This window comes from Colletotrichum chrysophilum (genome assembly GCF_026319265.1).
Source record: "Colletotrichum chrysophilum strain AFK26 chromosome Unknown scaffold_104, whole genome shotgun sequence".
Lineage (NCBI taxonomy): Eukaryota > Fungi > Ascomycota > Sordariomycetes > Glomerellales > Glomerellaceae > Colletotrichum > Colletotrichum chrysophilum.
The window spans coordinates 89,379-114,737 of NW_026517391.1; the positions used below are offsets into that span (position 1 = coordinate 89,379).

The following is a 25,359-nucleotide window of genomic DNA, read 5'->3' on the forward strand; positions in this document are numbered from 1 at the left end:
CATTCGATGTTTGTCGTGAATTGATTAAGACACGCACCACGACTGAGCAACTCATGCCGCTTATCCACACTCGGTATTCCGACATGAAGTCACCAACACGCCAACGCCTTCGAAATGTTGAACAGGTTATGGGACCGGGTCAAAAAAAATTGTTTCACCACTCGATTCGTTGAAAGACAGAAAACACCCCGGAGGCAATCAATATATCGCTACAGGACCGGGCGCTTACCGCAGGGGACGCGGGGCAGTTTCCCGTTTCCTCCAGTCACTTATATTGAAACATCACCGCAACCACCTGAATCCGACAGGCGCCTCTCAATTAATAGAATCGGCTTCCCGCTGCCGTCCTCCGCGGAACATGCACCTCGAGAATCGTCTAGCTGTTTTCGTGTAAACTATCCCGAACACGCAATTGCTGCAGGACCTAAATAATTCTGACCCGCGATCATCAAGAAATCGGCGGTGGGGTCAAGGGGCAGATGCGGAGGCCAAGCTTTTGTGTCATGTAGCGGGCAGACGACGTAAACAAGGGGCAGCGGATGCACGCTCAGGAACAGGAACACAGCAGAAGTGATCGGGGGAAGCCGACCACCACCACCAACAATCCGTGCCGATGGCCCGATAGGCCTCGCTTGTCCACCCCGGTCTCCGTCACAGATATAGCGGTCAGAAGCCGAGTGTTCCTCCATCCCGGGAAGAAATAAACAGATCGAATGGATCCCGGGATCGAGTCATATCGTGCTGGTGGGGAGGGGGAGGGGGGCCGTGGGGCCGGGCTGCTGGGCCGCATACGTGCAGGAATCCATGGAAGATGGGTGTCCACAGTTCGGATGAGAGGTCTTATTGTTCGTAAAAGAGAATTGTAGATTCGAGTTGGCGCGATGATGGCATGATTTTGGTCTGTCGATGGCTGCACCCGAGATAGATTGTGTCCAAATTCAGATTTACGGCGCCTAAGCCGTGAACCGTAGAAACATGTTGCAACAGAACTTGTAAGCCCTTTTAGATATGAACGCGTACATGCAGTGAAGCAATATCCTACAACCTTAGCACGATTCTCTAAGCTAGTTACCAGTGATATGAGAGATCGAGCCTCCATGTACACCTCCTCACTATCACTAGTCAACTGAACAGCAGGTACTGGGTAGTAGTAAACTGCTGTAGAGTGACCTTTTCATACATACCTAAAAGTCCAAACCAGATAAAAATACACAGCTAAACAGCAAGCTTGAACGGCAAAGCATATTCATACACAAACAAATAAGTCCTCTCACATCCACCCACCCCTCGCCCGCCCGCGCCCGCCGCCAGTCGGCACAATGCTCACCCTCCCATACTTATCCACCACCGGCGCTGTGCCCGCCGCGCAGAAGTACCCGCGACTAGAGTCGTGCTCCCTATCAAACCCCTCCGGGCCCCAGCGCGCCTCCATCTCCTCGCGGGTCTTGTTCTTCGGCTTGCCGTCGCGGATACGCAGCTTCTCGAAGAACACGTATGCCGCCTAGAAGACGCTGCTCGTGTTGCCCGCGGTGGGGCCCTTCTTGGCCAGGAAGTTGGTCAGCAGGTTGCCCGCGATCTTGTGCTCCGAGTCGGCGCCGTACGCGGCTTTCACGCAGGCGCGCAGGAAGGCCGCCTTGGTGACGCCTGGCTTGCGCAGGTGTGCGTTGATCTTGGTGCGGACGGTCTGGCAGCTGTCATAGATGGGGACGGACATGTCGTCGTCGCCGGGGAGGGCGATGCCGGAGAGGTCGGGGAGGGGGTCGTCGTCCTTCTTCTTCTTGGTGGTGGTGGCCTTCTTGGGCGCGGGCGCGTCGTCGGAGGCCTCGACGGCGTCGGACTTGCGCTTGCGGGACTTGGGAGCTGGCTCTGGGAGTGGTTCACGATGTTAGTTGTGGTGTGCGATGATGTCACTGGGCCCGTCGCGGGTTCTAGACGCGTCTTATTTTTGGGTGTAAGAGTAAGACGGCTTGCTTAGCCGCTGAGGCGTGCAAACTTGCATAACCGCTGGGTTACATGACAAATTTCTACAATGATCTGATGATGATTTTGATTGATGCAGGTGAGATGCAAAGAGATATTTCGAGGTTGCGTACCTTTGCGGCATCAGCAGCACTGTTTGGCGCCGTGACGCGATTCGCGTCGGCCTCGGCCAGCGGCGTAGCGGCGGCGGCTTTCTTGGGCGGCATGACGGATGAGATTAATTATGGGACGGGTTCAATTGGGGATGTAAGACGGGAAGAGTCCGGTGGATCGGCTCCGGTGATACGGCAACGAGTTAGCGAGTTTGTTCTGGAAAGGCAACGATGTCTGTGTGTGTGTGCTCACGAGAAAGGGATCCCCATCGTCAGGTTGCGAACAGGCCGGAAAGCGGTACGAAAATGCGACAGAGCATCAGACGCGTCGAGGGGCCTCGAATGCGGTAAGTGGCTCCCGACGTGGGAGCCGATTCGACTGACCGCAACGTCATCGGTAAACAAGGCTTTCCCCCTGTGTACTCTTCACTGTACCTGTGTACATACAACTTTACAGCACTCTACAGATCATGTTGTGTGCTTGTTGCCCCTTGTAAGCTTCTCTCAAGGATTCTCTCTGGTGGACCCATGGAAAACACCAGAAAAGGCCTGAAAGGGTAAAAAGCTCGGGACAATGTGGGAGGTCACGGCTGGGAGCCCTGGTTCCCGCAACATACCCTGAGGGAACTGCAAATTTGCTCCATCAGCCTGCTGTGCCTCTCAATTGCCGTCCTGAGAGAGGCAAGGAAAAAGAGGGCGATGCCGTGCAGGCGGAATAGATTGCGAGATAGATTGGCCCAGGAGGCGTTCGCTGCCAAGAGTTGATGAGTTGAGGGTCCCCGAGGGTGGAGGAGTCGGTTTCAGGGCGTGCAAAATCTGGGTCAGGGGCTGCTTGCCTGCGCTCTCTGCCTCTCTCAGAGCATTCAGCGCCTTAGGATCGGGGTGAGAGAGACAATGTGTGGGCATGTCGGTGAGGTGTCCCCCTGCATTTGGACTCTTCCTTACGGATACCCCTGAACAGTTCTTCCCCTGGCCTTCTCCACAGCGGACATGACGACCCAAAGGAACGGCCACAGGGCAGGCATCGTCAGGGAAGCCCAGGGGCCATCATCCATGGGTTCAGGGATGACATCCCCCCTAGACCACGGCCCGATGAATCTTCCATAGCTGAATTCAGGGCAGAGGGCAACGCGGAAAGAAGGTGTTGGTCCGGGCAGGCACAGAGTTGCGGCTGCTGGGCGATCCCCAAAATTTCTGCCCCCAAGGATGGGTCCCGTCAGCTTTACCCCTGAACCACACTTTGGATATGATGAAGGAGAACAGTCACTACCACCACCACTTTCTCTGCAAAGGGCGGCACAAGTCACGCACAAATCTCTGCTTAACCCTTGAACCCCGTGCCGCAACGATCGAGACCGCTGCCACACAGAGTTGCGGATAGATTAACCTACAGCTCCCTTTCCGAGGCTAAGCAATAGCGCCAGGCCACCGTCCGCATCAGCATCCCGAACCTGGCAGCTCGTACGTATCCGTACGGACACCTGCATCTTCATTGCGGCACAGCAAGTGAGGCATCGATGCCACGAGTTCGCCCCCCTTCGACTCCATCTTCATCCCGCCTACCAAGTAACCAGCGTCTCCATTGAATCTCCTCAACCATGGTCGAACCCATCAGGCCAAGACGGCAGCCGGTATTGCTCAGCCAGGGCTCTGGCTCTGGCTCTCCATCACAGCACCAACGGCTTCCGCATCGAGCGTCTTAGCCAGATCCGCTGCTTCGAGAACAGACACTCCTGTATTTGGGAGAATTTGATGAACGCCAAGCGCTGCCATGATCCTCCCAGCCTGGGCAAACAAGGCCCAGAAAAGCCCTAAGGAAATGAAAAAATACAACACTGTCAGCACATCCTCATCCGCACAGAGGAGCAGTCCCCTCAGTTCATCTCACGAACCGCAGACGTGGCGTCTCTCCACCCGGCGTTTGCTTCTTCTGGTTTGCTTCCTTTTATTGGCAATGTACCCGCCCGCCTTTTCGGACTCGTCACTCGTCCCCTTCCCAGTCGCGGTCCAAATCCTGCAAAAGTTCTCCAGTCAAATCGGTTATCGGCTTCGGACTGGAACCGTCTAGACCAGGCACACACACAGGCGGGTGGCCAACTTGGCAGGGCTCAGTGAATCCTGCAAAGTCCTCCCAGTCATCCATCAGTCAGGCTGCACGCTGCAGGCATCCAGGCGCGCGCGCTGTCATTGTCTCATCCTCAGTCATCCCGCTGCCAAACCGGGCACCGCCCTGTACGAGTTTTCCATGGCAGTGCAGCGTATGCTGACATGCAGCAGCAGCTTCAAACAGAAGCAAACATGGACTGAGAGGCCGCTGAAGCGCTGAGATGAACCGCCCAAACTGCAGTCATCCTTGATCACATTCATGTCCCTCATCCCGGCTCAGCCTTCTGCCGCCAATATCACTTCATTTCTACTCACAGTGGCCTCCGCTTGCTTGGCCGTTGTTTGTTATTGTTGATCCAGGAAGCCCTACCCTGAGTCCGCCTTTCTCTCTCTTTCTTAGTGTACAGTTCGCTTCAACCTGCCGTGCATCGGTCTCTGAGTCCGGCCGTCGTCGCCTAGATTATCGAGGGCCTGATCACCATAACCGTTGCAACTATGATTTTCCCTCCGCCTTACCTCCCCCCTTTTACGCTGCAACTCCAAGCCACCACCGCGCCATTGCCGTGCGCCGTCGAAGCGAACGACAAGTCCGCCTGCCGCGTAGCATCTCACCATTCTGGGCCGCCTTAAAGCTGGGCCCGGCTAGTATGTAGGTATCTCCTCGGCGTGCCTACACTACCGGGCTGGACTGCGACCTAAACCCTGCACGTCGGGATGCTACCCAGGTCACCATCACCTTTCATTTACGCTGAAACGGCTTGATTTCGCGATAGCTGCCCAGCATGGCCAGTGCCCCCGCTTGTTTTCCCGCCCTGTGGCCTATGGGCATCTTTCCAGCCGCGATGGCCTCGTCTCGGCCGCAGCTACGATCCCAGATCCCGGCTCCATTCGTCCCAACCCCACCACCCCCTCCTCCTTGTCGTTCTGGAAATGCAGGGGTTCCCGTCTCCTGGCTTTCAACGACGAACCCCGCTTCGAGACATTCTTTCCACCAACCCACTGCATCACCACCATGGCTCCTCACTGCACACCGCGGAGAGAAGAAAACTGTGCCTGTCATTCTGCCCACCGCCTTGCGCCGCTGGACCACCTGGATTTGCGCAGGGGCTCCTTGGAAGCCATGGCACTCCCCTGGGAGGGGAGCCAACCTCCGTGATCATTGATGGACGGAGATGGGGCCCTGCCAGTATGTCGACATGGGATGAGCGATGGCGCCGTCTCCTGATGGTCCCGCTCGAAATTGTCCTGCAGCCACGCTTACGCAGGCGGCCGGTCCCACGGACGACGACGACGACGACGACCTACGAACGGGGAGGGTAGGCAGGCAGACGCTAGGTATTGGCGCCGGTGGATTGTGGTTTCTGTGGTTCCCTCTTCCTCATCTCGAGATATAAGTCTCCCGTCTCGTCGCCCTCAACCTTCTCTTCTCTCTCCTTTCCCTCCTCACCCATCAGGCTCATCCGCTGCTTTCCATTCCCACACTCTTTCCCTGCTTTTACAGCACCTTTCTTTCATTTTTGAAAACCATTCACTCACTTCATTGACTGAAGTTCATTGTTCGACTTGAAGTCTTTCCACTCACTCACTCCACAACAACCATCCCATCTTTTGGAAACCCCAGCCAACCAAACACAACCACCAAGATGCCTTCCTTCAAGACCTCCGCCGTTGTCTCCGCCCTCGCCGGCGCCGCCTCCGTCCTCGGCCACGGCCACGTCAACTACTTCACCGTCGACGGTAAGGAGTTCCAGGGCTACGACGTCACCTCCTACCCCTACATGGCCAGCCCCCCCGAGGTCTACGGATGGTCCGCGACCAACACCGACAACGGCTTCGTCGACCCCTCCTCCTACGCCTCCGGCGACATCATCTGCCACAAGGGCGCCAAGAACGCCGCTCTGACCGCCACCGCCGCCGCCGGCGCCACCGTCAAGTTCTTCTGGAACACCTGGCCCGAGTCCCACAAGGGCCCCGTCATCGACTACCTCGCCCCCTGCGGTGACGACTGCGCGACCGTCGACAAGGCCGGCCTCGAGTTCTTCAAGATCGGCCAGAAGGGCCTCGAGGACCCCTCCGCCGCCAACAACGGCGAGTGGGCCACCGACGAGCTCATCGCCAACAACAACACCTGGACCATCAAGATCCCCGACTCCGTCAAGCCCGGCAAGTACGTCTGGCGCCACGAGATCATCGCCCTGCACTCCGCCGGCCAGGAGAACGGCGCCCAGAACTACCCCCAGTGCTTCAACATCGAGATCACCGGCTCCGGCTCTGAGGCCCCCGCCGGCACCCTCGGCACCGCCCTCTACAAGGCCTCCGACGCCGGCATCCTCATCTCCATCTACAACTCCCTCAAGTCCTACGTCATCCCTGGCCCTGAGCTCGACTCCAAGTTCGGCAGCACCGACGGCTCTTCCTCCGGCGGCTCTACCGGCGCTGCTTCCTCTGCTGCCCCTGCCGCCACCACCACCGCTGCCGCCGCCTCTTCCTCCGCCCCGGCTGCTGTCGTCACCTCTGCTCCCGCCGCTGCCACCACCTCCGCCGCCGCTGAGGCCGTTTCCACCTCCGCCCCGGCTGCTACCTCTGCCGCCGCCGCCCAGCCCACCGGCAAGCCTTCCTGCGCTGAGAAGCGCCGCCGCCGCCTTGCGCGCCGCATGGCTCGCCAGCACAACGTCGTCCGCAACTAAATCTGCTCTCTCGTTTGAGACGGACTTAGGCACGACGATATGAGACAAACACTGCTTTGTTGGCTTTTTTCAATTGTACATATAGACAACACTTGTTGGGAAGCTTTTTTGGACAACAATGTGGAACTGTGGAAAAAACACGGCTTCAAGCCGTCCTTCTCTCTCGCTTCGGCGGTGCCGGGTGAGATGTATCTAGATGAATGGGAAGGGGCGGGCTGAATAGATTGGTCGTCCTGACATTACTTCAACTTTCTCTGATCTTTGCCATTATGTGACATTGTTCGGAGACTTTGCGTGATCATCCCGCCTTGCTGATCTTCAAGCTACCCCACAACATTGGTTGGTATCATGTCACTATCGATACGTGAGAGTACATTCCCTTTAGTAAGACACAATAACAGGTGAGAGAACATTACTTAGGGAGGTTGAATAATTCGCCAGCATCTTCGGATTATCCTTCGCTTGGTAGCAATCAAGTCGTAACGCCCTTATTTCCCATCCCGTTTCGATCCGTGCACGAGGGGAACGAATCGAAAGGATCCCGCAGCGAACAAGAAAGCCGTTACAAGCACCGGCAGCATTCCGTCGTCCGAACCCCATGACTCGGGTCGCTTCTCCGTCCGGCTTTGCCGACCGCCGGGAGTCATGACTTGCCCCATGCACTTAATGGCTTCCCCCGCTATATGATTCAACGCCGCTTAGGAGGAAGCTTGGCTTTTTCCAATTGAGTTGGCATGGATATATACCACGATGTTTGACGGGATTCCTCTCCGCACCGACGCAAGCCACACATGGCGTTCGTTACCAGCCTCACCAGCCACAGCCACTTATCAAGCCTGCCGTAAAGCCACACATAGATAGGATGCTTCTGTGGCTGGTACTCGGTATCGTATCAAAATCTCCTGCACTCATCATTGGCTCTCCCACGCGATCCTCGCTTATCGCCCGGCATGAAAGAGGTTGCATGTCTTTTAGACATTGGTATTGATCAAGTCTTCGGCCGCGGGAGACCAATCGCGGGGGGGCCGCAGATCTTGGAAGAGTTCTCTGGAATGCTGGGATTGATGCAAGCGAGGTGTGGCACGGCATTTGGTGCCTGGATAGAAGACATGATCATCTCTGTGTCACCCTTCGAGGTCGTCATCGAACCGAACCGCTCTCGTGGATCTGGGGATATGCAGAATCTGCAGACGTCGACGAAGTCTGTGAAACATGATTCTTTCAAATCTAAGCTGAGAAACAGTAGTAAACGTTGTTCAAGCCTCCAAAACGGCGCGCGACCGTGCCACGAGGGTGATCATCCCATCCGAAACCTTCGCCCAAGCCATGCGTGGAGATTGAACCCTCACCAAACAACACGCCACGATAAGCCGTCAAACGCCTTCTTCCTAGATGTGTAAATTTGACGATTAAACATAAGTGCTAGATCATCTCATCCTGTGTCTATTTTTGCTGTAACTATCAGTCCTAAGTGTTGGCCTCATGCAAGCAGAAGCTGAGGGCATTTCCAGAATGTCAATCCGCGCCCCGCAAATCTGCAGGACGTGTAGCAGCCTTTCTGCTTCGAGGCAACCAAATGCATCTGCAACATGCTTCCCGGGGGTGCAGCGGCATCTTATCAGGCTCTGCACATCTTGGTCGTCATCACTCTTCTTTCCAACGGTAGTCCCAGCTTTTGAAGGCAACAGATAAGACTATGATGGGCTGCCGTGCTGCAGATGCGACGGTCCTTATCTCTTGGCGGGTCCCCCCTTGTCTCCCCCGGGAACAACAACATCCCTTCCCCCTCCCGGGTTGCCTTATCTTCGGCAGCTCTGCGGCCACTCAAGAGGCACAATTGCCATAACCCAGAGCCATTTTTGTCCAGTAGGATGTTAGGACGGGCTTATTCAAACGGATTTACTAACAGGCGTCTGGGGCAGTCATTGGGTGGCTCGCAATGCAGAAAAAGCTTGTCTGTTTTTGCGCATGTCTCCCTTTCGCGTGGGAGGATGGGATGAGCTGGGGTGAGGGTGTCGGAGGTTGTCCTTGCTGGCTTACCATGCAGTGAGGATCATCCCGATAAGAAAGTTGTATGTGAATTGATATATGTCTGTCACTGTCCCGGTTATTTGGGTTCATGGTTCGCGAGCTGTTTGCGGTGACTTTGTGTGATTTCGAGATACCCCCTTTTCCGGCGACTTGGCTATTTGGTTTCTTTCGGTCGCTCAATCGCATCTTCGTATTGTTTGAATCCAATCTTCAAGGCACAGGCGACTCGAGATGGCGGACTCCATCACCGAAAAGGAGAAGACGATCCCTCCGCCATCCGGGGAGCACGGAATCGGCAAAGCGACGCAGGAGGTCACAATCACAAAGGACGGCTTCAGCGTCCATCCCCAGCCCGTCCAAGATGATCCTCTCGACCCATTGAACTGGTCCGCCTTTCAGAAGAACAGCATCCTCGCTATTGTGATGGCTCTGTAAGTCCCTCACGCCTGAGACATTGGCCTATTCGCGACAGAGCTAATCCGACCCCAATCTTACAGCTACTTCATGTTCACCTACATCACAACGACAACAGTACCCTCCTTTCCTGAGCTCCAGGAGCAATACTCCCTCACCCTCGAGATGGTCAACTGGACCGTCGCCATCCCCGCCCTCGGCCTCGCCATTGGGCCCCTGATCTGGTCCTCGCCCGCCGACATCATCGGCCGTCGCCCCATCTTCATCCTGGGCACCCTCGTCGCCTTTGCATCCACCATCGGCGCCGCGAAGGCCAGCACCTACGGCGGGTACATGGCCGCGCGACTCTTCCAGGGCCTCGGCGTCAGCCCCGCCGCGACCGTCGGCCTCGCCATCATCAACGACATGTTCTTCGAGCACGAGCGCGGGCAAAAGGTCGGCCTGTGGGTGCTGGCCATCGACCTCGGCCTACTCGCCGGACCGCTCATCGGCGGTTTTATTGATCTTGTCGACCACTATTGGATCCAGTGGCTGACGGCCATCTTCTTCGCCGTCATCCTGGCTGCGGAGCTGGCGTTCCTGCCCGAGACGCTCTACCCACGCGACTACATGCTCTCCAAGACAAAGGGGCTCGTGCCGGCGACGGGTTTGGTGGATGAGAAAGCTTTGGAGACCGGCACCATGGGCGCCGATGCGGTCGAGATCCAGAGGACGAAGAAGCTGGCGTTCATCAACGTCAAGCCCGTGCCGGCGATGAAGCACCCCAAGCCGTGGGACTCCATCATCCGCTTCGGCAAGCTGTTCAAGTTCCCCGTCGTCCCCATCTCGACGGGCGTGTACTGCTTCGGGTGGTATTGGTGGGTGTTGTCCGTCATCACGATGATTCCTGTGGCGTACGTAGACTACTCTCCGCAGACTCAGGGGTAAGTTATTTTTTGTTGCAGGTCCTTGTCGCTCACTTATGCATATCTGACACATTGTCGTCTAGCCTCTTTTTCATCGGTCTCATCGTCGGAACCCTCATCTCCGAGATTTTCTTCTCCGGCAAGCTCAGCGACTGGCTCGTCATCAAGCTCGCCAAGCGCAACGACGGCATCAAGACGGCCGAGATGCGTCTCTGGCTCGCGTACCCCGCCGCCCTCCTCACGGCTGTAGGCCTCATCATCTGGGGCGTCAGTATCGACAAGGGGTATCACTGGATGGTGGGCCAGGTCGCCTTTGCCTTGTGTAAGACACCACCCTCCCCAAAACAGCTACATGTGCATGCTGCTAACATTGTCTGTTCCCACAGTCGGCGCCGGAATCCAGATGGGCAACACCGCTATCTGCTCATACGTCGTCGACGCGTACCCGCTCCAGAGCATGGCGGTCATCACCTTCTACGCCGTCCTGCTGAACTTCAGCGCCTTCGTCGACCCCTTCTTCATCGCGCCGTGGGTTGACGGTGTGGGATACTCTTGGACGTTTGCGGGACACGGCATTATTACGATATTCTTCTGCATCCCCGCGCTGGCGGCGTTGCACTGGTTTGGCGGGTCTATTAGGCAGCGATGCGGCGAGCCGGACTGGGTGAACCCGGAGTATGACCATGATGTTGTGCGGGAGACGTGAGAGTGGAGTTTAGAGATGATTAAATATAGAGAGATAGATACTAAATGTAATCAACAGCGATAACTGAGTGAGAACAATAACGATTGTGATGACCAAAATAGATTGAGTTGTCGCGTCTCTGGGAAAGAAAATGCCCGACGAGCCTAAATGGCCCGCGAGTCAACCCCGCGCGTCGTCTCAAGGTTTCGGCCAAAGCATGATGACCTTCAATACCTGGGCTCTTATAATCTGACCAGAAGAAACATTCCAAACTTGGAGGCAGACACAGACGACAGAGGGATTTCCACGAAAGACCATTAAAGATGGCCTCGATAGTTTTTCACGTTCGTGAGCATGTCATATCATGCCCGAGACTTCCGAAAGCCAACGAGGTCGGACCTGCCTTCGTCCGATTAGCAGTCAAGCAATACTCGCCGCGAACGGTTTCATCAGCCCATCGGGTGGCTATCACGATTGTTGCTGCGCATGCAAATGGATTTCCAAAGGTGAACACATACGTACGGCCGCTCGACTCAGAACCTCGATGCTAAAAGCACCAGGAACTCTATGAGCCCATGTGGTGTCATCTGGAACATCAACTAAGCGCTCGAGGAATTGGTATTCACTCAATTTGGATGGCAGATTCCGCCTTCCAGGGCAAAAGTCTCTCATTAAATGAGGCCTGGCAATTTTCGGATCGTGGGTTGCTCCCCGTCGCCATCAAAGGCACCATCAATTAACACGGTTGCATCAAGTCTCGTGGCAAGATCATTCTGAAGACCTACTCCAGCTGATGACGCACTTCCGTAACCAGATGAAGCAGCCCATCATAGGGGTAGGGCATAGTATGGGAGGCTGTCATATGTAAGTCATCGATACGCAGACTCCTTCCTACACGATTGATTGGAGGCTAACGGATTGACAGAGCTACAATGTCTGTCATCAGCCGCCGTATATTCTCGTCAATGATGCTGTTGGATCCAGCAATCAGCCCACCGGAGGTGGGTCTCGATGGGCTCGGCTTTGACTATATGACCCTTAGGCGAAGAACCCATTGGCCGAATCGGGAGGCGGCTGAGAAGTCTGTCAGAAAGATGTTCAGCACCTGGGACTCCAAAGTCATTGACCTATTCATGGAATTCGCCATCAAGAACGACGATAACACCGCGTCCAAGGGACCAAGCAGTACACAGTCAGTCTCATTGGTTACGGAACAGTACCACGAGCTCGTAAACTACCTCAAGCCTACCTTCGTCCATGGCGATAACACAAAAGAGCCAGAACTTGTCTATCAAACCGGCCTTGTCGACATGTTCCACATGCTGGGTCACATTACCTGCAGCACCTTCTTCCTTTGCGGCGGCAGAGATACACCAAGCGATGATGATATCAGGGATTACTGGCAGACCCGAACCTGCGCTCTGCAGTACGCGAAACAGCCTGGAGAGAGGAGGCGCGTTGACGTCAAGGTTTTACCTGAATTGGGTCATTTCCTCGCTATGGAAGACCCCAAGACTTGCGCTGAAGTGATGGCTAATTGGATGGCTGTTGAGTCCGATAAATGGATACAGTTGGAACGAGAAAAAGGGGGAGGTATTGACGGGTTGGGTGTTAATGAGAAGAAAGCTTTGGCTCACACTTGGATGGAGTCTCTGCGGGCTAAGCTCTAACGCAGTCTGTTCATAGAAAACTACTAGAACTCATCTAGGCTCAACTTGTAGATCATGAACTTTCCACGGACTGCGGCCAATTGGTTCATGTGTAATTTCATGTGCAGACAGACAACTAAGAAGCCTTTCAGAAATTGCGAATTCCCGCCTCGATACTCTCCTTCAATGGCGTCCAGCCCTTCTGTCCAAAGTACGTCTGCAACAGCTTCTCGGCCTCAGCCAGCGGTAGCACCTGAGTCAGGTCATGCCCATCGTTCGCGTCTTTTTCCGGGATCAGCTTGTTGTCTGGTCTGAGCTCACGCAGGACGTCAATGAAGTCAGACACGTTGACCGGGCGAGCGGCGGCGAAGATCCTCTTGGACTTGACAGACTCGGCGAGCAAAGCGACAATGTGAAGACGCGCAACATCACCGGCGTCAACGTAGGGTTCTGAGGTTTGTCAGCGTGCAGGTTCGAAACGCCACGGCAAGCCATCACTTACGAGGCATGAAGGCCTTCAGGGGGGCGTAGTTCCCTGTTAGCACGTCGGCGGCCATCTTCATGGTTGAGCCAGAAATTTGGGGATGCATGATTTCTCCGGTCTATTCACGTCAGCTACCAGACCTTCCAGGAGTTTTGAATGGGGCAGAGGACTGACGGTGAAGTTCGGAAGAATGGTGTTGAAGACGTAGCCTGGCTTGTGCTCCCCAACCCACTTCCAAGCAGCCTTCTCACCCTCTGCCTTGGAAGCTGCATAGACCATGAATGGCATACGATGGGCGGGGGTGTTCGGATTCCAGGCTGCCTTGATGGCACGCTCATTGTAAGTATTCTCATCAATAACAACACCAGTCTCATTCGCCTCGGGAGTAGAGGCTGCAAAGGCAGACGAGGTGAGAACGACCCGCTTGATGCTATCATGCTTGGCCGCAGCTGAAAGTGCAGTCTCTGTGGCCTTCACAACGAAGGGAATAACCTTCTGAGCGTCGTTGCTCAAGGAAAGATCCGAAGCCTAAGTTTCTTGTAAGTAGATGAATAGCTCCATCATGTATTTCGGCGAGATTCTTACCACAAGCACGACACCGGCAGTGCCAGTCATGGCATGACCGAGAGCTTCCTCATCCTCGAGATGCGGCACGACGACCTGCTCAAAGGCACCCTCACCATACTTATCAAACAGCTCCTTCAGCCACGGCTTTTCAGTGCGGACTGTACCGCGAACATGGTAGCCTAGCTTCAGTAGGTTATCGATAACATGCGCTCCGATGTATCCGTTCGCTCCGGTGACGAGGATGAGCGAGTCCTTTGGCAGTGCTGTGAGATCTGACATAGCGATGGACTGATGTGGGGCTCGGTGTTATGAAATGCGATGAGTGGTGGAAGATGTTTCCAACAGGGACTGGAGATAACACGTGGGAATATATGGACTTTTGTATCGGTGTCGGCGTTTACTTTGAGCAACTCGTAAACGGCGAAGACGATTCCTTGGCTTAAATCTAACTGCCTATGACAGGTTCCTTCTGGTGGATATGAAACCCCTATCGATTACTAACGTTTCCAGATTTTCCACCGCGGGTGGATTTCTGTACACGCCGCGACCCCTCTTCTTGGAACTTCGGTGTGTAGTGATGCTACCGCGTTAGTCTCCTCTGTGACAACCTGGCCAGGGTTCCATATATGACGTATTTGTGACGACTACAAATTCTCATCTTGTGAAGTTGTCTACAATTGAGACTCGAGAAAAAGGTTGAAGATTACAAAACAGAATTCGGAATGTCTTCTAATCATATTTTGCTTGGAGGAATAGGAAGCTGAACTTTGAGAGGGAAACAAACCTTTAGCTCTGGTTATGTTCTGAGACCAGACCCATGTCCAACACATTCCCGGAAGTCCCGGTCATTGGGGTGGAGACGGGCGGCTACCTTCGGTGCAAGTCAGGCGAGGACTTCTCGCGAGACGCGAAGACGCGAAAATGAGGCACCAACCCCTTAGTCGTTGGTATTACAGACTAAACTCCACAATACTCTGTGTTCAGACGAAGTCATTGTCATCTTGTGGAAAGGCTGCTGTATGGTGCTGCATAGATAGCCCTCCTGCTCACGAACCTGCCCATCGTTCAAGCAGAGGAGAAAATGATGGCATGCCCGCAAAGGAAGAAACCGCCTGCAAGAAGACTCGTCATTGTGACCACTGGGTTAGTCATATGCCACCGCAAAGAACCTACTTGTGTACGTTAAAAGGGACGGTAACAAAACGATGCAATCGCATTTTTTACAGCTTGTGATAGCTTCACTTGAGGAACCCAAATGCCTTATACTGTTGCCCTCAATATGCATCACTACCATACCCTGCTGTTTTGATACCTAGTATCAGTCTTTCTTGGGCCCTTAGGCCGCATAGTTCTGGACCTTTAGCAGAATTTGAACCCCATCAACTGCCGGAAAAACTTTAAGCAAATAAAAAACGTGGAAATAGTCTGAAAGCTTGAAATACAGATTGTTCCGATTACTTGGCTATCTGCTGATCTTAATGTCTCTTGGTCTCCTGAGACCATATATCCAGGAGTTCGTTCTTCGCCTTTTCCTTCGCAGTCTAGCAAGTTGGCCTTCTATTAGCCTCTTTTCTGGAATGCCTCTTATGTCAAACCCGCTCCTTGCCTCACCATATTCCACCAGCAATTCTGCAATCTTCAAATTACCGCCTCTTACAGCACTTTGAAACGCGCTTCCCAGAGGACCAAAGAGATCCTTATCACTTGCCCCAAACTCAAGGAGTATCTGGACAATGTTCTTATGTCCTCTGTAGCATGCAGCTTGAAGAGCAGTCTCACTCCTATGAGTCGTGTTGGGGCTTCCGCCGTTTTCGAGAAGTAACTTCAGAATTTCTTCGCGGTTCCCGATGGCCGCGAAAAAAACCGCCTTTCCAATCCCGACGCCATTTTTTAGAAGTAGCTTGACAATCTCAACATGCCCCTTGTCAGTCGCAATAGGCAAGGCCTCCGTCCTGCGGCCTGCAGCGTCGGCATCAGTATCCTTCGCAAGCAGGATCTCCACCAACCCACAGAGGCCGTTCTCACATGCAGACCTCCAACTCTGGGCGTAAAAGGTTGCATGCGGAGGACTATCAAGAAGTGCCATTACTACAGCGTTATGGCCGCCTTTGAACGCGTCGCATATCCACTCGCCTTCGATGCAGCACATGATATTAGCCTCCTCACACTTTTCAAGAATCATGTGCAGGATTTCGACATGGCCTTCTGCACAAGCAGCCTTGGCTGCCTTGCTACACCACTTCCAAGCGTTGGCAGCAGTGACCTTTCCAATCAGAGGTCTGACAAGCTCTTCGTCCCCTCGGGACGATGCACACACAATGACAGTTCTGTCTACCTTTGCACCTCTCGCTAGGAGGACGTGGAAAGTATTATCATGGCGATGCTGTATAGCTGCCGCGAGGAGGCTTTCATCTTCTCGGGCATTCAAGAGGGCGGCATCTTTCTCCAGCAGTAGCTCAATCGCCCAAGTAAGTCCTTCTTGTGCCATGCGGTATAGCGCTGAAGAATTCTCTGCGGAATGTTCGTAGAGTCTATGGAAAATCTCACAGTCGATGAACTTCTTAACCTGGGTTTCGACTTGTGAGGTATTGGCGTGAAAAGCGTGTCTCATCCAGTAGTCTGCAGCGTATTGTGCAAACGGGTATCTCATCTTGATGAAGCCGTCTAATGCAACCCCGCGAAAAGGTTTGTAGTGATACCAGGGCGGCCGGACGTTAAGGTAGTAAACCGCGTCTTTGTCTTTGTAAAAGTTCAAGTCTTCGATATTTGGAGGCGAGACGAGCTTCACTTCTGACAAATTTGCAAGACAGACTTCTGTGATCGAGGTAGCGGCCTTCGCTACCGATGTCGCAAAATGGGCAGAGACATCTTGCGACAACCGATCAGAAATTAGGTATTCCTTCACGGTAGCATGCGCGAGCTGGATCTCCATATCTCCCCGGTGTTCGTCTGTATAGCCGATGACTACCAAGCCGGAGCAGTATCCCGTAATCTCCTCCGGTATCGGCATTCTGTTGTTAGGGTTGAACCCAGGCTTCTCCTTCAGCTCTACCGCCAGTAGATCAACAGCTTCTTTGACTCGAAGTGGTCGCTCGGAAAAGGCAAGGAATTGCAAAAGCCGTATGGACTGTTCTTCCGAGCGTTTCGGGATTCTTTTAAGAATCGCTGCGTACGTATTTGCTAAATCATCCGGCAGAGCATTGAGCTCTCTGCGTAGAGTAGCAGGGTCCTGGCAGTGTTGGAGAGCGTCAAGTTGCAATGCAACCCATCGAAAACTCCAATTCAGTGTCAGCGGTACAGACCAAAATATAGATGGGGCCTGCCTTACACGCCGTTAGCCTTTGCCACTAAACTGTCCTCGATCTCTCTCTGAATACTCTCATAGCCCTTCCGACGCCATCGTTTGAAGGTTTCGCGCGTACTGAGTGTTTCGTGGACATACGCACGTATATCCTTCCTAATCAGCTCACCACCCAAATTCATTCGACTGTTGGTCGAACCCTCCAAGTACAATTGAGTCTTGTGTTCCCCACGGCATGTGAGAAGTAGACGGATGGACAGCGGAGATTCCAGTAGGCCTTTTACCCAAGGCATTACCCCTTGACTTGTTAAGCCCATCCCTGCCTCACATTCATCAAGTGCATCGAGCACCATCCAAACTTCTCCAATGCACAGAACCATGCTCTCAGAAGCCTTACAAAGAGATCTTGTGCTAGGTTGCCTTCCGCCATTTTTATGACTGGAATATAGCGACTTCAATTCTGTCCAAACGTCCTCACTTTGGCTGCATTATTGACCTATGAGCGATCTGATTGCGCCGTCAAGCGACTTTCGGCGATTGTCAGTAACGGCGAAATAAAAGAAAACGAGCGGACGGCTTCGGTGCATTGAGCCATGCATTACGTCGTCGATGATTGTCGAACAAAGGGTGGTTTTGCCGCAGCCGGGCTTGCCGTGAACCCAAACGGAAAACTTTGAGTTTTCCTTCCAGGATGCATAACTGTCGCTGTCGAGAAACCAGTTTCCCGTGCCATCTTGGCGACGCTCCAAGGTAGAGTTGTGGGTTTCCCACAAATCACACGGAGAAAGCCAATTCTTGATGTTCTCCGAAAGCTTGTTGTCGTTTAGTTGTTGAAGACCTTGATTTGCTTCTTTCGTGTCTGATGTGAGCTGCGATATATTCTCCAGCACTATGAAAAGTTTTAGACACGAAGCATCTACCTGATAAAATGATCTTCACTAACTTCTATCAACGATCTGTTTCATATTCGGAGACTTCGAAACATCCACGGCGTCGATTACATGAAGAAGCTCCCTTGAAAATGCAGCTGCTGTTGCTGCCGCGTAGTTTTGCCATCGGTTATTCTTGTGGCTGTCTGCGTAGTCGCAAATCCCCCGAATAACTTGGCAGGGGAAAGTATCCATCAGTCCAGCTGCTTCCATTTCGAAGCAGATGCATTTGTCGTCGATTTGCCTTGATATTTCGTCGCGGCATAAGCTGTTCTCCATGACCGAATTGCCCGAAGCGATGATATCATAGTGAACCACCGGATCGGTGGAGCGTCGTTCTTTTCGGGTGACTTCGCCTGCGCGGTCACATAAAACGCAATTGCCAGTTTCCAGTCCGGCTTCCTCGGCATTCCTATTCTCAACCGATGGAGTCTGGGTAGATTTACTTAATCCTGCAGCCGTGTTCTTCTCCGCGGTCATCTCCACGTGTGGAACAGACGATTCGAAGAGCCGGTCGTTGTGTGAGCCTTGGTATACAAAAGCAGGGTCGTCATCGTCCGGCTCCGCCAATTTCGGGGAGCGACGAAGCATTTCTTCGAGAATATAGGGGAGCTCAGAGCCTTTCCGACGCCGCTTAGCTTTGAGCTTTTTTAGCCCTGTGAGAAGGACCGTAGGAGGTGGAGCAAGAGATCCAACGTGCTGAAAAGTACCGTCTTGTCGCTTCTTTCCTAAGTCGTACTGAAAGACTCCCGAGCTTTGGTCAGTAGGCTGACTAACAACAACGTCCCCAAGACGTATATCGATATTCGTCTGGAGCTTGGGGATCCCAGCGCCAATGCCGACCATGAGACCTATCCGAAGATGCGGTAAAGAGCTAAGCAGACTGTATGCGGTAGTCGCTGCAGAAACAAGGCCGTATCTTCCCTCGGGCAATGAGGCGATAACAACGTTATGAACACCCATACGGCCCCATGTGTAGCAATTATCGTCTCTTTCATGCTGGATGAAGTTTAGCGGGCTCCCGTGTTCTTCGTCGAGCATCGCTTCTACAGCTGTAAGTTCGTTGGCAAGTGCAGTAATGAAGCCTACGGAATATTCCGTAGGATTCGAAAGCTGTTTAGGACGATCCATGATGAGTGTGACCGTCCCTCAATGAAGTATGAGTATTCGCAATTAGGCGTGTTTGTTGGAAAGATGGGTAATGCCACACAGTCATAAGCAGTTGGATGATAGCGGGCACCAATGCGAGGCGAGCACCGCTAATGACTCCGCAATGATGCCTGATTTTCCTTGGCGGCAGGGCAAGGCCGGAAATTTGCTGACCGCGGCCGTTCGACAGCCCAATAGGAAGTGAGTGCCATGAATATAGAATGACTTCAATATTTCTAGCTATGTAGACCAATTACACCGAGATATGGCTGTGGACGTCTCTATTCTCTGGTAAGTTCTAGACTATCAAAGAGAAATATTGCCAACGGAGGAAGTTCCCCCCAGATGACATGTTTCTTCCCTGGTTATTGCAAGGCTGCATTTCAACTACGAGCTTGACGCAGTGAAAGCCCGATGGCCAAGAGATGGTTGGTTTCATACTCCCCAAATTGAGCGTAGATGTGAACTTCAACCAAGGGGGATCATTCCAATCCTCATAGTACTATTGAACGGCTGTTAATGACTCCGCTGATCACCCAGGCTATTTTGACGCCGAGCCATGGAGGCGATATCGCCTGAGCCAGGCTCGCTCTCGTCCACAAAGCCACATTTCTCGTACAATGGCGCGCCATCTTTACTTGCATCCACATACGCCCCAACACTGTTTTCGTCGGCAAGCTTACATCCCCACTGGACCAGCATGGATCCGCAGCCACGTCTCTGGTAATCCGGGTGCGTTGCGACTGTGTCTAAATCTAGGCGAAGCATCAGATGGATGAATGCGCCACAGTTTTCCTGGCAAAATCCACATACAGTAATGTTTTTCATCTCCCATGACACGGTGCCTTTCATTTTCTTCTCTCTGGAAAAAGACATCGCAGACCTCACCGGGCATATCGTCAGCCCAGGGTGGATATCGTCGCCCACGATCCTCCGGCATTGACAGGTCCCATTTCGCGTAGGCAGCTATTCGCGGTCGTCCGTTGGCGTCTAAGTTTTCCGGGTCAATCACTTTGATGTAGCGCTGAAAAGGCTTGTTGAGGAGGTCGTGGTGGTTTGCGTCGTCCCACCACTTGCGCACGCCTGGCGTGTCCGGCCACAGACGCCTCAGCTCGGGGTCTGTGAAAGCGGCGAACCAGACCTCAGTCAGTGCCGGAACATCTTCCACGGTTGCCGGTTCGAGTTTAAGACTGCTAGGAGCCATCGGGCGACTTGCAGCGAAAGCCAATTGGTGGCCGATGAGCACGTTGATATGGAAGTTGGTGATTAGATTGAAGGAATATTGATGCGGGGATTCAGCTCTGTCACTGGCTGTGGCTTATGTCATTTCACCCGAACACCGGAGCCTTTAGTCATCCGGTGAACCCGGGCCGGGGCCGAAGAGTGGGGTCAAGAATCGCCGAGGCCGGTGCAGCCGGTTTTGGGGCGATACTCGGTGATTTAGCCATAATTCGTTGGTTGAGAAAGTGCGACGAGGGTGTTAGATTAATTGCGTGGAAAAATTCGGATGTTGTCAACCTGTCTCGTGTTCAAGAGCGGCAGGGACAGACGTATGCCCAGCCCACCTTGCAGGAGCAGATTCTCCGCCTCACGTCAGCATCATCTCCCGAGAGTGGTTTCTAATGGAAGTCTGCTCATACTAGCCGTCATAGTTCATCATCATGCGCTACCCAAATAACGTCAATCGTGTTAAGCATTTTGACAGCAATGTCACAGGTAACCGCAAGTTTACATGAGATGACAAAGCCCCAACACGGGAGGTTTACTGTCATAGGGCTGATGGCTTGTTAGCGAAAGACCAATAGTTCAAGAGCAAACGTGGCGCCGTTGAGTCCAGCTCCTCCTTTTGACGGTTTAGGCTTGGGAAAGGATTAAAGTGTGAGATGGGGGCCGCAAAGCCACCCAATGGCGCCTACGGACACATTTGAAGGAATGGAATCCGTAAAGATGACCAATCAGGCCTAGCTGATCCCTTGTCAGTTGCTGTCGTGCAGTGGCATCACTTGTATCCTTGAACATAGTTTACTAACTTAGCCTAGCAGGCACCCTACATGCAGTCAAGTACGCGGAGGATGCGACAGCCCTACGCATAGCGCTACAGGAACTCGGCGGTACTCGTATTCCTCCGGCTGTGGAAGCCGCAGGTCCATAGGACTCGGTCGGTGATGCCATTGGCCTTCTTTCTCGGAAGGAGAATAAAGCTCTCACCATACATAAAGCCATTAAACCCGCAAGCGAGACAGGGTTATATGCGGCAAGGTTGACTTCAAGTCGGGGGCGCATGGTTGCTGCGGTTAGCGTTCTCCAGGGCAAATTCCTCTTACGGACCTGTGGACTTCCAACGGGATGAGACCGCAAGTCACCCCGAACGCCTTCTGGGCCTTTTAGCCACACCATACAGGCTGCCGTGGACATCTCGGCCGAGTTGTGACTGAACGGCCGGCCAAGGATACTGAAGTCGTTTCAGCCCTAGGGGGACTTAAAGGCTGCCCGCTTCGGCTTCGGCATCAATGCCATACGCATGTAGCAATGGCGTTCCCGTCTTTAAGCGGTCCGCGGCTAGAGTTGGTGTGCAACGTCTGACACTCTAGAGCAACTGAACCGGTGAGGGTCGGATCACCCAATGATTGGACAACTGTTGAAGTGGTTTTGCTAGTTGTTTCTTGAGCAGTTTTGGACCCCAGAAATTCTAGAAGTCTCGAGCATGCGCGAAACTATTTCTCAATGGAATCCATTTTGCAGTTGCCGTCCAATTTCCGATGCTCTACCTACAAATGCAGTTGCACACTTAACCCCAGAGGATCTCGCTTATGATGCCGGGTCCTTTCGTCGGTCGCGCCTCCCAAAAGCGAAGCGAGAGCGAAACGACATCATGCGTTTTTGAACAGCGAAGCATGGTTAATTACCTTAGTCATATGCAAGATTTATTTAGATTGTATGACTGATCTGGAACCGCCACCCTACTGGCCAGCCCTAGCAATCGCGGGATGGGATTCTGGATTCTACCAGACTTCCATGGCATGTCGAAGCTGCCTAAAACCTATTCCGCAACCTGCGGAGTCCGCATTGAGCCCGGTTTTATCGAGGTGCTGTGCATGCTGCGTTTATTTCTACGAATCAGCGAGAAGGAAGGGGCTGATCAGTCGAATGAGAGTGGCTGAGATCCCGATGGAGGTGCCGAGGTTGCATGGTTTAACGGCTGACAGTGGAACACGCGCATGAGGTGGGAGTCCAGCCCGGTAGGGATTGCACTCTTGATGAACCCGTCACGTCGGATGATGAAACTTCATGGCAACCTGCGTGCACTTTTGCTTCACTGGGCGCGCGAGCTAGGCTCTGCGTACCATGTGGCTTAAGGTCGTTGGTAGGCGCATGGGTTCCTTCAACGACAGGGTGCAAGCCGGGTGGGATGAACCACAGAGATGGTGTTATCTCACTGCAAGGTAAGTAGCGTTCAGAATCTTGGCGTCGTGACGGGTGAAAAAGCAGCATTGGTGGTATGGGCTGAGTGGAACTTGCAAGGCAAGCTTGCGCGTGTAATAGTGGGTTATGAAGCGGAATCGGTCTTCTACCAGGTTCTTCAAGTCCTTGGCCTACGGACATGTGCGTACGGTCGTTTCATTCAGTTGGTTGTACGCGGCCCAATACGTGATGCGCAACGGTAAACATCGTCTATTCAGCCACTGACCGCCCTCATTTCTGTGGCGCCGCTAACTCTAAGTCAGGTATCTAAGATCGAGTACCACCCAAGAGTTGATCGCGGCGAGCTAGTGTATGCACTTCGAGGAAACCTGCCTCCAGAAATGCGACGGCCCCGCCAGTGAAAGCAAGACTGATTGGCTCTGTCGGATATATCCCCTGTCAACCCCACCGCCCCCTACGGAATGTCTCTGCCCCTTCAGAGGGCTTATGCGGGCGAAGGGTGGTGTTCTGCAAATGCCCTCCACATGAACGACAGGGCTGCGCTGATGTTTTCCTAGGCGAATGCTGAGCTACGATTCGGATTGGTTAAGATGGGCGAACCAGCGTAGACACCGCTCCGGAGAGGTCTGGACGTGCTGGCGATACCGCAATCTCCGGCTGTCATTTTTATATCTAGACATCGAGGAACTTGGAGAATCGTAATCGTGCAGATTCCACTTGTCTTTTGCGCCCAGAAAGGCAAAAGGAGGTTGCGAGGTCACCAATCGCTCACGCGTCAGACCCTAAGGGCTCGTTCGGACTCAACCATCGTTAGCGCACATCCACAAACGGCTTGAACCAATGGCTAGAAAGGGAAGTCGCAAGGTGCGGACTGGTTGCTTAACTTGCAAGTGAGTCGCATCATGAGGAACTGGTCTGTGACCACCGGTGTGGCCTATGCTAATTACATAAGTACAGGATACGCAAGATCAAGTGTGACGAGGGCAAGCCTTTCTGCAACCGCTGTACCAGCACAGGCCGAAAGTGCGACGGATATGCGGTTGAACCGGCATCGGTGCTTCGATGGCAACGACCTCAAACACTCCAGATCGACTCGTCAACCAGCGGTGAAGAAGCCAGGGCATTACAGTACTACTGCGAACATGTCGCACCCTTCATCGCAGGCCCGACCGACCCTTATTTCTGGACCCATCTGGTCGTGCAGTTTATTAACCGCGAGCCGGCCGTCAAGCACTCAGTCATCGCCATCGGCTTGTTGTACGGCAACATGAATGGCGGCACTAATACTCACCTAGACGGCGTGGCACTGAGCCACTACAACGCCGCAATTTTTGAACTGAAATCGCTACAAAACGACAATAACGGGCTAGCGTTGGTGGTCTGTCTACTTTTCGTCTGTATCGAGTTGTTACAGTCCAATACGGAAGCTGCCGTTAGACACTGCAATCACGGACTTGCGATGTTGGAAAGCTCGTGCTCAAAACCGGTTGTACGGGATCACTTACTACCGATATTTCGACGACTGAACATGCTTCCGTCTTTCCCGGGGACGAGCTATTTCAACAATACTGGTGCAACAATTTGCAGGTGTCCGGTACCGGCTTCTTTCGACAGCTTTGCGCACGCACAAGCCACAATAGACGACCTTTATAACCAAACGATACAGCTTATACGGCTCGGCGACGAGTATAGAGTAGGCGCGTTGCGACATCAGACACCGCTGAGAGAGTTACTAGAGCGGCAAAGGGGCATTCAATCATCACTAAACCAATGGCGCGGGTTGTGGGAGGATTTGGACGTGAGGTCGAAATCCCCAAGCACCCGAATAAGAGGCGGGCCAAGAGTTCATGCACTACTAAAATACGAGCTGTCCCACGTCTGGACCGACATGGCCTTTTCAGCAAACGAGGCGGGTTTTGACCAGCACTTGGAACGATTCCGTCAGATCACCGAACAAACCACCAAGTTTGCTGAGTCACAAGTCAACTGCCAACCGACACATTTTCTGTTTGAAGCAGGATATACGCCCTCATTATTCTTCATCGCAACGAAATGCCGCGCGCTGGATGTACGCCTTGAGGCTCTTCGACTACTGTCGACACTTGGATCACCCCGAGAAGCGGTATGGGATAAGGGCGAGCTATTTTGCATCGCCCGGCGACTCATTGAGCTTGAGCACAACGTGGGTTTGGACTCATTTGGCGTGCTCCAATACACGGGACCGGAATCATGTCTTGGGATCCCACGTGACGAAGTGAGAATCAGACATTTTGTCCCGGAGAAGAGCACGCTATGGGACTCCTCCATCAATGGAGTGGATATGGGCGGCAACTTCAAAGTGAGATTCTTCATGAGAACACCCGAGGATGCCTTATATGTTCACGAAGAGGTCCTCGGGTGTGAATACGTTCCGGACTTGTCGCCTTTTGAAGGACAACATGAGTCCTTTTCAAGCAGCCCACAGAGCATACAAGGGTGGGAAGAGACTACTATCTTTTGATAGCGCTCAGGGAAACATGGGGTCTGAAGTTTACATGGATACATAGCGAGCGTTCATTTTGCATCTATGAGATAGATGAGGGGATCACAATTAGATACAGAACACGAGTGATTCCTGCCTGCATCGAAGTACATACAACACACTTTACCTGAGTAATGACATGCTGAGCTTGTGGAACTTCGCATCGAGCTATCACTTACTCCCTTCGCCACAACAAATCTTGCTCCATTCGCAGAAGTACGAAATTCAATCAGAACATAAATTGCTGAGAAGATGTTGAATGCTGTGGTGGTTGCCTCGCTGTGCATCGAGCTTGGTCCATCTCGACAAAGTGCCAAGAACTGCTGAACAGGGAAGTCCGATGCCAAGAGATCGCCAACTTCCTTCGGCCCGCAACATCCTTGTTTGAGTTAGCTAAGGCACTGAAGGTTCTTTCAACCAAAGGCGAAACTTTCGT

General features: G+C 53.2%; 5 protein-coding genes across 5 annotated transcripts; 3 read left to right on the forward strand and 2 right to left on the reverse strand.

Annotated features, from left to right (window-relative positions):
- Window positions 1–1,501: 1,501 nt before the first annotated feature.
- Window positions 1,502–2,186, reverse strand: COL26b_010101 (uncharacterized protein; the record flags this gene model as incomplete). The annotated part of the gene is made up of 2 exons (XM_053182811.1): window positions 1,502–1,864; window positions 2,094–2,186. 2 exons carry the CDS (start codon window positions 2,184–2,186, stop codon window positions 1,502–1,504), a joined length of 456 nt encoding a protein of 151 aa, XP_053033258.1.
- Window positions 2,187–5,821: 3,635 nt separating this feature from the next.
- On the forward strand, window positions 5,822–6,865 carry COL26b_010102 (uncharacterized protein; the record flags this gene model as incomplete). Its single annotated transcript, XM_053182812.1, has 1 exon — window positions 5,822–6,865. The coding sequence occupies one exon, from the start codon at window positions 5,822–5,824 to the stop codon at window positions 6,863–6,865; it is 1,044 nt and encodes a 347-aa protein (XP_053033259.1).
- Window positions 6,866–9,127: 2,262 nt separating this feature from the next.
- On the forward strand, window positions 9,128–10,921 carry COL26b_010103 (uncharacterized protein; the record flags this gene model as incomplete). The annotated part of the gene is made up of 4 exons (XM_053182813.1): window positions 9,128–9,327; window positions 9,394–10,233; window positions 10,299–10,537; window positions 10,602–10,921. 4 exons carry the CDS (start codon window positions 9,128–9,130, stop codon window positions 10,919–10,921), a joined length of 1,599 nt encoding a protein of 532 aa, XP_053033260.1.
- Window positions 10,922–11,832: 911 nt separating this feature from the next.
- Window positions 11,833–12,570, forward strand: COL26b_010104 (uncharacterized protein; the record flags this gene model as incomplete). The annotated part of the gene is made up of 1 exon (XM_053182814.1): window positions 11,833–12,570. One exon carries the CDS (start codon window positions 11,833–11,835, stop codon window positions 12,568–12,570), a length of 738 nt encoding a protein of 245 aa, XP_053033261.1.
- A 127-nt stretch (window positions 12,571–12,697) lies between these two features.
- COL26b_010105 (uncharacterized protein) lies at window positions 12,698–13,879 on the reverse strand (the record flags this gene model as incomplete). The annotated part of the gene is made up of 4 exons (XM_053182815.1): window positions 12,698–12,999; window positions 13,052–13,151; window positions 13,208–13,561; window positions 13,619–13,879. 4 exons carry the CDS (start codon window positions 13,877–13,879, stop codon window positions 12,698–12,700), a joined length of 1,017 nt encoding a protein of 338 aa, XP_053033262.1.
- Window positions 13,880–25,359: the final 11,480 nt, after the last annotated feature.